The 15,199-nt window shown below is 35.4% G+C and overlaps 1 protein-coding gene across 8 annotated transcripts in view; it reads left to right on the top strand.

Moving 5' to 3' along the window:
• Positions 1 to 15,199, top strand: part of Suco (SUN domain containing ossification factor) — a 78,286-nt gene that overhangs the window by 36,134 nt on the left and 26,953 nt on the right. For 6 of the 8 annotated variants that reach the window (XM_045148358.1, XM_045148354.1, XM_045148351.1 and 3 more), the window contains exons 11-17: positions 946 to 1,051; positions 3,505 to 3,525; positions 3,727 to 3,782; positions 4,331 to 4,422; positions 5,218 to 5,283; positions 13,763 to 13,831; positions 15,017 to 15,107. In XM_045148358.1, the coding sequence (XP_045004293.1) occupies positions 946 to 1,051; positions 3,505 to 3,525; positions 3,727 to 3,782; positions 4,331 to 4,422; positions 5,218 to 5,283; positions 13,763 to 13,831; positions 15,017 to 15,107 (501 nt within the window). The remainder of the gene's footprint in view (positions 1 to 945; positions 1,052 to 3,504; positions 3,526 to 3,726; positions 3,783 to 4,330; positions 4,423 to 5,217; positions 5,284 to 13,762; positions 13,832 to 15,016; positions 15,108 to 15,199) is intronic. The other 2 variants (XM_045148362.1, XM_045148360.1) reach the window with 1 other exon arrangement.

The raw sequence follows: 15,199 nt of genomic DNA, 5'->3' as shown, positions 1-15,199 counted from the left end.
CATAATATATACATTTAGCCAGACACCAGCAGATGTTACACCCGTAGGGCTCATGACTACCCCTGTGGTAGGTTTTCCGTATCGGGGATGTATCCCCTCCCATGGAGTGGGCCTCCAGTCTAGTTATAGAGCAGCTGTTTTCCCCTATAAATAGTTTTTGAAGGCAGTTTCAAAATCTCTTGTGCATTCCCATTACTATTCCAATACTTTTTTTGAGTACTTCCTTTAAGCTAGATGTTTTTATGTGTCAGATGGATGTTCTCAGCTCTGACAAAGCAGGTGAATTTTTTTTCTGGGGGGCTCGGTTTGAGGTAGGGCCTCGCACTAGTCTAGGCTCATGTGGAATTCACTATGTAGTCTCAGGGTGGTCTTGAACTCATGGCGATCCTCCTACCTCTGCCTCCCGAGCGCTGGGATTAAAGGCGTGTGCCACCACACCCGACTCAAAGCAGGTGCATTTTTTAAGATGAGAAATAGAGAGGAGTGGGCTCATTTTGCTGAGCTCTTCACATACTATGAACAAATTTAGACTATATTAAATTTCCTTTTAAAGGCATAAGCTTTGTAAGATACGCCAATTATATATGGTAAAAGTTTTTTTTTATTACTAACTTGCTTTCTATAAGCACCTTATTCATATTGTGCATCATCATATATGCACATCATCACTGCCAGGATGTGATAATAGCTTCCTTCACTTCTTCAGTATCTCTTGGTTATTTTCTGTTTTAAACTGTCCAGGAAGTACTCAGACCCCTCAGAGTTGTCTGGTCCTACTTTTTGTCTTTTTCTTATCTTCATTCTATTAATAGTATGACTTTTCAAGTGATTCTTTCGCATTGAAATTTAACCTGTCAATTTTGTGTAAAAACCTATTTAAATCAAGTCAGTATGTTCAACTTGAGAGAAAGAAATTTATAGGTCATATTCAATTTTATTTTCTAGATATCCCACAAATAAATGGATTAAGCTGGGTACGTTCCATGGCAGAGATGAGCGGACTGTCCAGAGTTTCCCTTTAGATGAACAGTTGTATGCAAAATATGTGAAGGTACTCTTTACACATATAAGACTGCTTTCTATAAAGAAACTATTCCTCTTATTCACCCTGCCCATTTAGAAATCTGGCAGATTCAGAGGACACTCACGATGAAACCATTTAACTAAGTCTTACTTAGTCATGTTACTTGATGAGACATACTACATACAGTCTTTTTTATATTAGTGGTAATCTTAGACAACTTTTTGTTTGTGATTATGATCAATTTCCGGGTTATAACTCGTAATTTTTTTTTTTTTAATTAGTGTTTAGCAGAGACTGGCCTTGAATCCTGATCCTCCTGCCTTTTTAACCTCCTTAGTTCTGGAGGTAGAGGGATGCACCCCATGCCCAGCTAGAGTCTTTGCATCTATCTTAATAGTATTATTTCTGTTTTGAAACTCCAGACATTTTGTTGCCATTGAAGTCTTCTAAGTAGGTCTGATGATCTTATTATTTACTTATTTATTCATTTATTTATGATAGAGAGAAAGAGGCAGAAAGAGAGAATGGACATGCCAGGTCCCCTAGCTTCTGCAAACGATCTCCAGACACATGTGCCACTAGTGTATCTGGCTTACATGGGTCCTGGGGAATCAAACCTGGGTCCTTATTCTTTGCAGGCCAAATGCCTTAACTGCTAAGCCATTTCTCTAGCCCAGGTCTGATTATTTTAACATTGTCAAAAATCTCGTCCCTATGTCAATTGCAAAGGGAGGGGGGGAGGTACACCAGGGCCTCTTGCTGCTGCAAATGAACTTAGACACATGTACCACTTTGTGCAACTGGCTTTACATGTACTGGGAGAATTAAATCTAGGCCATCAAGCTTTGCTAGCAAGCTCCTTAAAACCACTTAGTCATCTCTCCAGCCCAAGTAGTCAAATTTTAATATATAATTATTTGGTTTATAGCTTTTGTCCTTTCTTTTGTATAGCCAAAAGAAACTTAAAAAAAAATATTTTAGTTGAGAGAGAGATATACAGAAATAGGCAGGTAGAGAGGGAAAGGGCACAGCAAGGCCTCTAGCCACTTCAAACAAACTCTAGATGCTAGCACCCCCTTTTGTATCTGGCTTATGTGGGTCCTGGGGAGTGGAACCTGGGTCTTTTGGCTTTGTAGGCAAGCGCCTTAACTGCTCAGCTATCTCTCCAAGCCCAAAAGAAACTTTCTATTTATCACTTTTTAAAACAAGAAAACTTTTAGACAAGTCAGTTATTCCCATTGCTTTCTCTGCCAGTGAATCAAGTATAGAGTTATTCTTGAGTTGAATTTCAAAAATATAGGACTTTCTCTCTCTTGTTCCTACCACTTTTTTCTTTAAAATAATGGCTATACCTTAAAGTACCATTGCATTAATATGACTTATTAGGGATGGCAACAGTTCTATTTTCTATCTTTCTTTAAATAAGAACTATTAGCTACTTAATTTTGTCTTTTGGGATGTTTGCTATCTCCTTTTAAAGCATGTATCAAATTGACTTCTATAAATGGATAAACTTGTAGTATTCTTAGTTTTGGTATGAGTGCTAAGGCTTTTTTTTTTTGCTAGCAATTTAAAAGTTTGGAGAACAGGGAAGAATATCTTCAGTTTCCTTTCAAAATAAATACGTGAATACTGACACAGTTATTTAATGGCTTCATATGGCGTGCCTTGTACACTGTGAGGAGGAATATCATTCCTGATATGTCATTCCTGAGGCTCATTCTTTATACCATCTATTTTTTAATATTAGAAAATTATTTTATTGGTGGTATACAAATTGCCATGTAAAACTGCATGTTGATGAATACTGCCTAAACACAAGCCCATATTTGCTTAGATAATCTCTATCCTTAAAGAATTAAATGCAGTTCTATAAATTGCTGTTTTATACTTGTATTTTATAAGTGATAGGTCTTTCATTTCTGTATGTTGTACTTAAAATATCATAGAATACCAAGCTTTCATGCTCTCCCTAAAACAAATGGTGTTCAATATTATACAACTATAGGAAACATTTCATAACGTATTAGCCAATCTTTTTGTCATTATGTATTAATGCTATATACATATATGTCTCAGTGTATATACTAACATATAACTCCATCTAGAGATACATACATGATAAATAGCTATAATCTGTAGTAATAAGACACGGGTACTGTTTTGAAACTATTCATTACTTTTAGAATGCTTTATATTTTTAATATGGTAACAGCAATGGATTTCAAATTATTTAACTGTAAGCTTAAAGTTAATTCATTTCATTATAGATACTCAAATTATACTTTCTAGTTGTGATGGTTAAAAAATTAAAATCATTGCTTTCATTTCTGCAAAGAATTAAGAGTACTACAATGTTATCCATCACAGTACATTACTTTCTATACTTTACACCATATGGTTTACAAATAAAGTTGCTTTGTGGCATGTTACCCAGACTTTGGAACTGATTTCTTTTTCTTTTCCTTTTCTTGCCTCAGATGTTCATCAAATACATAAAGGTTAGCAACCTTCTCTTTTGCAATATTGAATAACAGAGCATGGCATAGTAATGCATTACAAAAAAGCAAAAGTTTACAAGTTTTGATTTTTGGGGAAATGAGGACTTTTATTTTTAGATATGCTGTACTGAAAAGGCTGAGTGTATCATGAATCCTACAGGTACTGTGATGGCTTTCCATTTCATGTGCTTTTATTTTCAGGTGGAGTTAGTATCACATTTTGGATCAGAGCACTTCTGTCCTTTAAGTCTTATAAGGTAATATAGAACAAAGTATATTTACTATTTTTGCAGCTAATACAAAATTCTTTTTTTTTTAATTTTTAAATTTTTATTAACATTTTCCATGATTATAAAAAAATATCCCATGGTAACTTCCCTCCCCTCTGACACTTTCCCCTAAAATCTTAATATATACAAAGTAAAGAGATAACTTTCTCTTATGTGAAGTTAATATTATAGCAATATGTTATTAAAACTTTCTCTTGAGTACATTTTGGAAAAATATCAAGGTGGTTTTTTAAATAATAAATTTTGTTATTTGATTTAATTTACTTTCTGTTTTACCATGTTGGTAATATATGAGAGCACTTTAATAAAAAAAAAAAATGGTCATTATGTTTTAAATGCTTTAGAAAGTTAATTTCACATTTTAATGGGAGCAGTTGGTGACTGAATTGTAAAAAATAGCTAATAATAGTAGATCTTAAACATTAGTTAGAATTAATTTGTTATGTATGGTAGAAAGATGAGACTTAATTTTTTTTTGTTTGTTTAATGGAAGTCTGCAATATAATTGTTTTTAGAGTGTTTGGTACTAGCATGGTGGAAGAATATGAAGAAATTGCTGACTCCCAGTATCAGTCAGAGCGTCAAGAACTCTTTGATGAAGACTATGGTAAGTGACTTTAATAGGTGAATATTAGGATCTTTTTTTTTCCTTTTTATAACCTAATAGTAAATTGTGAATCATAGATTACTTTAATTTTTTTCCTATTATTTGTAGCCCTTGTACCAAAGCCTTTCTTAAACTCATCATGTGTTGTGAATGCTTTGTGTACTATATTATGTTCCAAGTTTATCAGTTAGCCATTTGTAACTGGAATTCAGTTCTATAATGTAAGTGCTACAAATTATGACTATATACCTATAATAGGCCTAAGAACCTGATAAAATCACAAGGTAATGGAAACAATAGAAAGGAGCATTAATTCCTTTGATTTGCCCTGAGCCTAGGAGTAAGCCCTTTGAGACTGAGCTATTGAGACTCTTGTATATAAACCTGAAGGAATAGAGGAAAGTTTTGTAGCCCTTCCTTTTTTTCTGATCAAATCCTTAAGAGTAAATAATAAGCAATTTAAGCTAATTAAAATATATAATAAACATCAATCTAAATTTTATTTTGTTATTTTCCCATAAAACATATGAAGACTTTGACTAAGGGATACAAAAGTATATTGAATCCATAAGTCTGATAAATTTTAAAATTTATTGTACTTTCTTTGGCTTACATCTGTGTGTTAAATGGCATCTGCATCTCATTTTCTTTTGGTGAATGTGTTTTAGATACACAACTACTATTTATGTAAGATGTCTTGAGTGTCAGTGGGCTCTGATAGAACAGTTATAACTTTTAAATATGTTACGGGAACTAGTTCTCAGCACAGTTACCTTTATATTCTCTTTAAAATAGATTATCCACTGGATTATAGTACTGTGGAGGATAAATCGTCAAAAAATCTTCTTGGTTCTGCTACAAGTGAGTGTTCTTAACTTGACTCTATTAAAGTATTTCTCAGTTATTCTTATTCTGACATGAGTCATTCTGGCATAGGTCACACTAATTTTACTCCCCAGCTTGAGTTTTTAATTAAAATCAAAGATACTTGAATTTAAATGGTATTTATGTGGGGATGAACTAGAATAGGTAAAAAGAAAGAGAAAACAACACAAACATGGTAAAGATGTTGCTTCTCTCAATTTTAGAAACAAATTTCGGGACACATTCCTTGTAGTAAAGAAAAGTTAATTGTGAAATTATTTGGAGAAAATTATTAAAGAGTTCATCAGTGAAATTGTTGTGAATGCAGATTTGTTAACCTATACATATAGTTAGTTTTCTCTTGAACTACAAAATGTAGAACTTTATACTTATAAGTGCCAGTCATTACAGTAATTTGCTTTTAAAAAAATATTTTTTTATGTAAGAGAGAGATAGAGAGATAATGGGTGTACCAGAGCCTCTATTCAGATGCATGTATCACCTTGTGCATCTGGCTTATATGGGTCCTGGGGAATTGGACTTGAGTCCTTAGGCTTTGCAAGCAAATGCCTTTACTACTATGCCATCTCTCCAGCCCAAAATTTTACTTACTGTAGTATAAGGAAATGACCAAGATAACTAGTGGCTTACTTTGTTGTCTCCCCAAATTAGTGCGTGAACTTAGTGATAGGCTAACTAAGGAGACTAACTAGAAAGAACTTTACCCAACTGCCACATTATTTTTGCTATTAGAATTTGGCTAGATATATTTTAATGTTATTTGGTTATTCTTGAAATAAAATTAACTATAAGGAGGTTTCCCTGGATTTGGAGATTAATAATTAAACTGAATAAAACTAGGCTAAGTAAAATAGAGCCTAGATGCCTGTATCTTTTACTCAGTGATGAATTAAATGGCCTGAAACCAGTTTCACTGTGAACATTGACTTTATGGCTATTTTAGATGCTCAACCAGTAGTGTGTATACTTGGGTAGATAATTTAACGTCATGTATATGGAATCAAGAGTCACTTCCCTTTCTTGTCATCACACCTTTCCATCTATCTCTTTTCTACTCCTCTCTATAAAGAATGTGGACTTCAAAAAAAAATATGTGGACTTCAGTAGAATTTCCTAGGGATGGGAATAAGGGTGTTAAACGTATCCACGTAAGCCAGATGCACATGGTGGCACATGGATATGAAGTTTATTTGCAGCAGCTAGAGGACCTGGTGTGCCTCATTCTCTCCCTCTCTCTCAAATAAATAGAAAAAAAAAAAGACATGCAGGAAGAACCCTTTTATGTAATATTTGTTTCATTTAGTTAAATTTATTATTAACCTTTTTTTGAGGGGGTGGAAGGTATGTTACTGAGGATTGAACTTTGACCATCACTATGTCAGGCAAGTACTCTACTACGGAGCTCAAGCCCCAGATCTTATTGCTAACTTTTGAGTTTTTAGATCTGCAGCTACTTTTCAGTAGGATTCCTTACTATGTGGATGGTAATATAAACATGGGTATATTCACTGTTACATGATGTAGCCAGTTTTAAGAAAGACATGATGCTATATTATATGTCTGGGTATTAGTATCAGTTTTTATTCTTAATTTTATGTTTATTCTATGTGTTATGTAATAGTCATTATGTTTAGTGAACTAATCCTAAGGAATCATCTTAAAAAAAAAAAGAATTAGAAAAATAGCACCAGACTAAAAGATGTGTTGCTACTCATGGTTACTAGGCAGGTTACTAGGAAGGTGATTAGTGCCTTGCCAAGTTTCAGATAAAGGAAAGTCCTATTAATGGTTTGAATTTTATTTTTCTTTATTCCCTTGGGATTGGTTTCTGGATGCATTAAAATCTAACTATATGTCAGTGAAAATCATTTATTTCCCTCTTTGTAATGTCTTGCTGACTAGTATATTATTTTAATTAAGAAGACATACAGGATTAGGTTAGGGATTTATGGGTTAGGGTAAAGGAAAAAAAAGAAGACATACAATATGATTTTGGCCCTGCTTCTTATCTTTTTTTCTAAAAGGTGTCTTTTGGTTACCCACTTTTTTCTCTCTTTTTCTGTGAATCTGGAAGTGTGGTCCATTTACTTTACAGTGTTCTAGGTGATAAAAGGATTTGTGTAGTAAAATAGTATGGTCAGGGAGATATTAGTTGTACTAAAGCATGAAAAAGACTTTAAGATGATCCTCACCTGTTGAAGTATCATAATAAGAGAGGCAGTGAGAGCTAAGTATTAAGACTTGCTGCTCTGTATTTACTGATCTGGCCCACATTGCTGCCTTTTATGCTATATTCTTGCAGTCTTCTCTGAAGAAAATGAGATTGTATTTTAATCTTACTTAGCTACAGATCTCTCAGGTACAAAAATTAATCATGTAAGCATAGGGTGGAATTTGGCCAAAGAGCTGGTGTCTAGAACCAGAATGTTCTGTTTGGAATTTCTAAATTGACCTTAAGTTTGCTTATATTAAACTTGGTATCTTTATTCTTATCTTCTCTGAACATGTGGTGCTAAGGGTCAAAGCAGGGCTTTGTGCATACAGGTCAGCAAGCTACTGTTGATCTGTACCTCTAGCTCTTAATTTTTGAGATGGGTTTTGGCTGTGTATCCCACGCTGCCTTCAGACTTGTGAGCCTCTTGCCTCTAGTAACTGAGTGCTGGATTTAAGAGGCATGCACCATTGCATTCAGCCTTTCCTTGTTTTTATTGTGGGCAAGATATCTATAAGACAAAAATTTGTGGTTTTAATCTTAATAGGTACACCATATTTCCCATTAACTTTTGACTATACATCTCTTATTTGAAATACTTAAAAATAGAAACATTTTACAATTTTTATTTTGTAATATTTGCATATGCATAATAAGCTATCTTTTGAAAATATTAATTAATTAATTAATTTGTTTGTGGGGGGAGAATGGGCATGCCCAGGGCCTCTAAGCTATTACAAATGAATTCCAGATGTCTGTGCCACCTTGTGCATCTGGCTTTATGTGTGTACTGGAGAACTGAACCTGAGTCCTTTGGCTTTGCAGGCAAGTGCCTTAACCACCAAACTATCTCTCTAGCCTAATGAGATGTCTTAAGGATGGAATATAAGTCTAAACACCAAATTCACTTATTTCATAGCTGCAAGGCAATTTTAAACAGTATTTTGAGAGTGTCTGAATTTTGAGTATGGTCCATCATATTAGGTCATACATTGTGCCATTGTTCAAACATTTTGAAGTGTGTTGGATTTAATAGTAGATTTTTGGATTAGGAATATTCAATCTGTAGTTAGTACTTACAGGACTATATATCACCACCAAATCATGTTGCTTCTAGTGATACTTGGTTGTCAAGAGCATACAAACTGTACATCTACATATCTTTCACTTTTAAAAAGGTAGGGGGCTGGAGAGATGGCTTAGCGGTTAAGCCCTTGCCTGTGAAGCCTAAGGACCTCGGTTCGAGGCTCGGTTCCCCAGGTCCCACGTTAGCCAGATGCACAAGGGGGCGCACACGTCTGGAGTTCATTTGCAGAGGCTAGAAGCCCTGGCACGCCCATTCTCTCTCTCTCCCTCTATCTGTCTTTCTCTCTGAGTCTGTCGCTCTCAAATAAATAAATAAATAAAAAATAAAAATTAAAAAGGTAGGAACCAGGCTGGAGAGATGGCTTAGCAGTTAAACACTTGCCTGTGAAGCCTAAGAGCCTCGGTTTGAAGCTCGATTCCCTGGGACCCACGTTAGCCAGATGCACAAAGGGGCGCACGCATCTGGAGTTTGTTAGCAGTGGCTGGAAGCCCTGGAACACCCATTCTCTCCCTCTCTCTCTCTCTGTCACTCTCAAATAAATAAATAAAAATAAACAAAAAAATTTAAAAAATATTAAATAAAAATGGAGGAACCACCATCTTTTTTTAAAAAATATATTTATTTATTTATTTGGACAGACAGAGAGGGAAAGAGGCAGATAGAGAGAGTGAGAGAGAATGGACATGCCAGGGCTTCCAGCCACTGCAAACAAACTCCAGATGCATGTGCCTCTTTGTGCATCTGGCTAACGTGGGTCCCGGGGAATCGAGCCTTTGAACCGAGGTTCTTAGGCTTCACAGGCAAGCGCTTAACCGCTAAGCCATCTCTCCAGCCCAGGAACCACCATCTTAGAGCAATATGCTTAGCAGCATGTATATGCCAGTTTAGGTACCTCTTCTACCTGATTCTTTGGCTTATACTTTTGAAGTAAAACATTTCAGTCTTTAACATCAGTAAGAATTCTCCATCTCACTCTGTTTCTCTTGTGCTTTGTCATGTGGATTGACCAATGGTTTATTACTTTGATATTCTCATAAATCTACGATAAATGGTTTACATTTGTTAAAATCTCCATATCTGCTAATAATTAGTATATACATGTATATGTCTAAGACATAATATGATTATTTATTTATTTATTTGATGGGGAGGAGGGAGAGGGAGAGAGAATGGGTATGCCAGGGCTCCAGCCACTGCAAATGAACTCCAGACTCGTGCGCCCCAGTGCATCTGGCTAACGTGGGTCCTGGGGAATTGAACCTGAGTCCTTTGGCTTTTCAGACAAATGTCTTAACCACTAAGCCATTCCTCCAGCCCCACAATGTGGTTGTTTAAGTAAGAGTATTTTTATGAAACAAAAAAATAGGGTGATAAAACAAGCAGAAATAGCCAGAGAAAGCTAACTTGACATAGAAAGAAGGGTTTCAAAAGCATTTCAATTTGTTTGTCTTGGTATAGAAGCATAGATATAAGCCCCTGAGGCTCAGTATCCTAGACAAAAGTTTCTTTTCTATGACAAAAAGAGCCATTCGTGTGTTAGAAAGTCAGTAATAATGGAGATATGTTTGGTCCCTTGAGGCATTTGTCTCCTAAAGGAATGAGGCAGGATAGGTAATTTTCCCAGTTCAGAGGTCTTGACTCTTCTAGGAAAAAAGAGGAGGTGGTTAGTCCAGTCTGGGATTGTATTTGCAATTATTACTTCAGTTTATTTTAAAGACTTATTAGTGGCTCATCATGGTGTAAAACTGTCCTACATTTTGCTGCAAGTCGAGAATGTCCAGAACGGAATATTTACAATGCTGCTTTGTCTCAAAAAACACAAAGAAAAAGACCCTTAGCCTGTGTTCTGTGCATATTTCAGGGGAATTATTTTATTTAGTTAGATGGGTTGAGAAAAGTAGAAAATACCCAAATGCAACTTTTGTTACCAAGTGATTCCCCTGAGATGATGATAAGTAGTATTTTTAAATGATGTATAGTACATATTTTATTAATATTAAAATTCAGGTTCACATAAATCAGACCAACTAAAAGTTCTTTACACACATCAATACACTTGTTCTTTCACTGAATTCTTTAATGATGCCCCCAAATTTGAAATCTTAATTAAATTTTATTTTGAACAGAAGGTACTGTAAAGTATTGATCCAGCAATTTGACATTTCTAGAGCAGTTTTGACGGAACTTTAGGAGGCAGTGTTAGTAGAGCATATCTAATAGTGAACTATTAGTGAGTATTAAAAGTGGATTTATAAAGAAGAAGCAGTTTCCCTTCCTGACTTTATCTTGGCTTGTGAGAGATAACGAATTTTAGTTACTGTCATCTTAAGCTGAGGCATCTCCCTAGCAAGAACCAGGGCAACTTCTCTGTTTGCCAGTTTGCCTAATAGAAGGGCAAGATATTACAAAGGCAGACATAAAGCTTTTGTGTTATTGTAATGATTAGAAACAAAGTAGCTAGCACTACTGAACTATAGCTATCACTTTTTAAAAATTAATTTTATTTCATTTATTTGCAAACAGAGAGAGAGAGAGAGAGAGGGAGGAATTGATTAAGGGTGTACCATGGTCTATAGCCACTGCAAATGAACTCCAGTTGCATGCACCACTTTGTGCATCTGTCTTCACCTGGGTACTGGCTAATTGAACCCTGGGTCGTTAGGTATTGCAGGCAAGTCCTTAACCACTGACCCATCTCGCTAGCCCAGCTGTCACTTCTAAAACAGAGATCCATTTTCTCCTGCAATATAGGAGGTATTTACAGAATTAGGTCTTGGTGACAGAATGAGCTGGCTCCTAGCCTTTTTATGTGCTTGATTTTCTTCCCTTAGAACTGGTCCTCTCGTATCTCTGCTTTTCATTAAAAGTATAATACAAACCATGTGAATCACTGTTAAGAAAGAAATAATGGAGGAGACATACCTCTGCTATATCTTACTGCTTTTGTAGGGACATATGATGCTGGAAAATTATCTACTAGTACAGGTTCAAGTATCATAGTAGGATAGAAGTTATTTCCTCTGAACTTCTATCATGTACCTAGAAGATACGTTGTTCCCATCACCAGCTTTTTGGAGCTCTTTCTTTTTGTGGTTGTCATGTATCTATAAAGGTTATGGAGGCTTGTACCACTTTTAATTCATTAACCAGATACACCGATGCTGGGGAGTTGGGAGAAAGAGTTAGAATTACCAAATGTGCAAATTGTTCTACCTATGACACTCATTTTATGACTTTAATTTTTAATGAATCTGCCCCATCCAGATAAGTCACAAAAGAGTTTGTGTGCTAAAAGCCACAAAACATTGCTATTTTGCCAGTGAGCTTTTAGATATCAAAGAAACTTGCATTATCAATTGGGATTTATGCAACCCACCAGTATTATATGCTAAGAGTTGAATTTTTTTCTGCTCTTTGAATAATAAACAAACCATATATTTTTTTTTGAAGCAAACCCAACAGCCTGGCCTTTTTTTTTTTTTTTTTAAATGAGAGAGAGAGAATTGGCGTGCCAGGGGCTTCAGCTGCTGTAATTGAAATCCAGATACTTGTGCTGCCTTTTGTGTATGTGTGACATTGCACATGTATCACCTTGTTTATATGGCTTATTTGGGATCTGGGGAGTCGAACATGGGTCCTTAGGCTTCATAGGCAAGTGCCTTAACTGTTAAGCCGTCTCTCTAGCCCACACCATTTTACTTTTGACCTGTGGTAATCACTCAGGAAATTACTTTGTTTTGGTAAGTTTTTTTTGTTTGTTTTGTTTTTGTTTAAACTACAGAACTTTAAAAACATTTAAAGTATGGTTTTAGTCATTGTATTTCCTCATGTCTTAGTGCATTCTGTATGTTGAATTATGCTTGATTTTTATTTATTTATTTATTTATTTTTGGTTTTTTTGAGGTAGGGTCTCACTCTGGTCCAGGTTGACTTGGAATTAACTATGTAGTCTCCGGGTGGCCTCGAACTCACAGTGATCCTCCTACATGTGCCTCCTAAGTGCTGGGATTAAAGGTGTATGCCACCATGCCTGGCAGAATTATGCTTGAATTTCATAATAGGATAAACATAGCACTTAGTATAAGGTTTGGGGAAACTTTATGACAAAAAACATTTTAAATAAAAATTCCTTCTGAGCCAGGTGTGATGGTGCACGTCTTTAATCCCAGCACTTGGGAGGCAGAGGTAGGAGGATTGCCATGAGTTCAAGGTCACTCTGGAACTACGTAGTGAATTCTAGTCCAGGTCAGCCTGGGCTAGAGTAAAACCCTACCTTGAAAAACTTAAAAAAAAATTCCTTCTGAAACATAAAAGTTCAAACTTATACTTTATATTCTAGCAAAAATTTATTTTTGTCCCATATTAATTAGGCTGCCTTTTTTTTTTTTTTGTTTGTTTGTTTTTTGAGGTAGGGTTTCACTTTAGCCCAGGATGACCTGGAATGGAATTCACTATGTATTCTCAGGGTGGCCTTGAACTCATGGTGATCCTCCTACCTCTGCCTCCTGAGTGCTCTAGGACTAAAGGTGTGTGTCACCACGCCAGGTTAGGCTGCATTTTGTAATTTACTTTAGATAATGGCAGATATCAGCAAAGAGAAAAAATATGCCATTTTGTGTTCCAAGTACAAACTTTAAAATGACCACTTATTTCCTTATTCTCTAATGACATTTCTCAGGTCTAGAGTGCATATTAGTCATTAGGATTACACTAAATCCATAATCATCAGAGAAAAAATAATATGCGTTACTTATAGTTGTGATCTTGTATGATCTTGTGTAAGGAAGCTTAGATTTTTGTTGTTGTTGTTGTTGTTTTTTCGAGGGTGGGTCTCTCTCTAGCCCAGGCTGACCTGGAATTCACTTCAGAATCTCAGGGTAGCCTCGAACTCATGGTGATCCTCCTACCTCTGCCTCCCGAGTGCTGGGATTAAAGGCGTGCGCCACCATGCCTGGCGTTAACTGCAGTAGTAAATATATTTGACCTTTGTCTCCTCCCCTAGTAAACTAAAGTTCTATATTTGTTATAGTGAAATGTTTTCATGGTTCAGCTAGTCAGAAGATTAAAAGACAAGACAGTTACATATTTTTTTGACTGGTATTTAAATATACTACTTAGGTGTATTGGTATTGTATTCTGATTGAATTTTGTTTTAGATGCCATTCTAAATATGGTGAATATTGCTGCTAATATTCTGGGAGCAAAAACTGAAGACTTGACAGAAGGTACCTAATCATTTTATGGGTCTTCTAAAAAGCTGGGTACTCTATGGGTGCTTTTAGTTAGAACAAGTAAGTAATGAGCCAAGAAAACTGGAATCTTTATTAATAAATAGAAATGTCCAAAGGAATTTAAGTCTGTATATGATCAATGTTTATTTGAACTTCACAAGTTCTTTTTTTTTTTATAAAAGGACTTAGACTGCCTAAAATTTATGAATTTTTTTCATTACTGTTGATTAAAACCCAGGCATCACACCAGCTAGTCAGGGTAGTGCTCTTCCAGTGAGCTGTACACCTAGCCCTTTTTTAAGCTTGATTTTTGAGACAAGGTTTCAAGTTTTCAGACAGGGCTGAATTTAGGATCCCCCTGCCCTAGCCTGCCTAGTGCCTGGGATTACAGGTGTAAACCACTGTCCGCAATCAACTGAATTGATTTTTTTTTAATTCTACCCACCTATAATAGGAATGATTCTATCTCTTCATATATTTTCTGAGAATCCAATGCCATAATAGTATTTCAAATTTGCTTCCTTTGACATATCAAAAAGCTATTCAACATTATTTAAAGATAAGTTTTTATTTATATAGTGGCAAGTATTACCAGCAAAGAGAAAAAAGAATATGCCTTTTTGTGTTCCAAGTACAAACTTTAAAATGACCGCTTATTTACCAAGTCTTTAATAACATTTCTCAGGTCTACAGTGCATATTAATCATTAGGATTATATTAAATCCTTGATCATCATAGAAAAAATAATATGTATTACTTACAGCTATGATCTTGCATGGTCATGTGTAAGGAAGCTTAGATTTTTTTTGTTTATTTTTATTTATTTATTTGAGAGTGACAAAGAGGCAGAGAGAAAGAGAGAGAATCAGCTCATCAGGGCCAGCAGCCACTGCAAATGAACTCCAGACACATGCTCCCCTTGTGTATATGGCTTCCATAGGTACTGGGGAATCGAGTGCTGAACTGGGATCCTTAGGCTTCACTTAACCGCTAAGCCATCTCTCCAGCCCCGAACTTAATTTTTTTTAAATCTGAAGTAAACCTTTGTCTCCTCCCCTAGTAAGATAAAGTTCTATATTTGTTAATATTTGAAATATTAACAAATTAACAAAAAGTGAAATATTTTCATGGTTCAGCTTTTACAAATTGAACTCAATATGGGCATCTTTCTTAAAATAGGAAATAAAAGTATATCTGAGAATGCCACTGCCACAACTGCACCTAAAATGCCTGAATCAACTCCTGTTTCAACTCCTGTTCCATCACCTGAGTAAGTCATACTGTGATATTAGATATAGTTCTGTTAAAATGGATAGGCAAGTGTACTAGTACAAAAAAAGGAGCTTGTCATTTATGTAAAGT

Source organism: Jaculus jaculus, chromosome 1 (genome assembly GCF_020740685.1).
Source record: "Jaculus jaculus isolate mJacJac1 chromosome 1, mJacJac1.mat.Y.cur, whole genome shotgun sequence".
Classification (NCBI taxonomy): domain Eukaryota; kingdom Metazoa; phylum Chordata; class Mammalia; order Rodentia; family Dipodidae; genus Jaculus; species Jaculus jaculus.
This window is presented reverse-complemented; position numbering and strand designations above follow the sequence as displayed.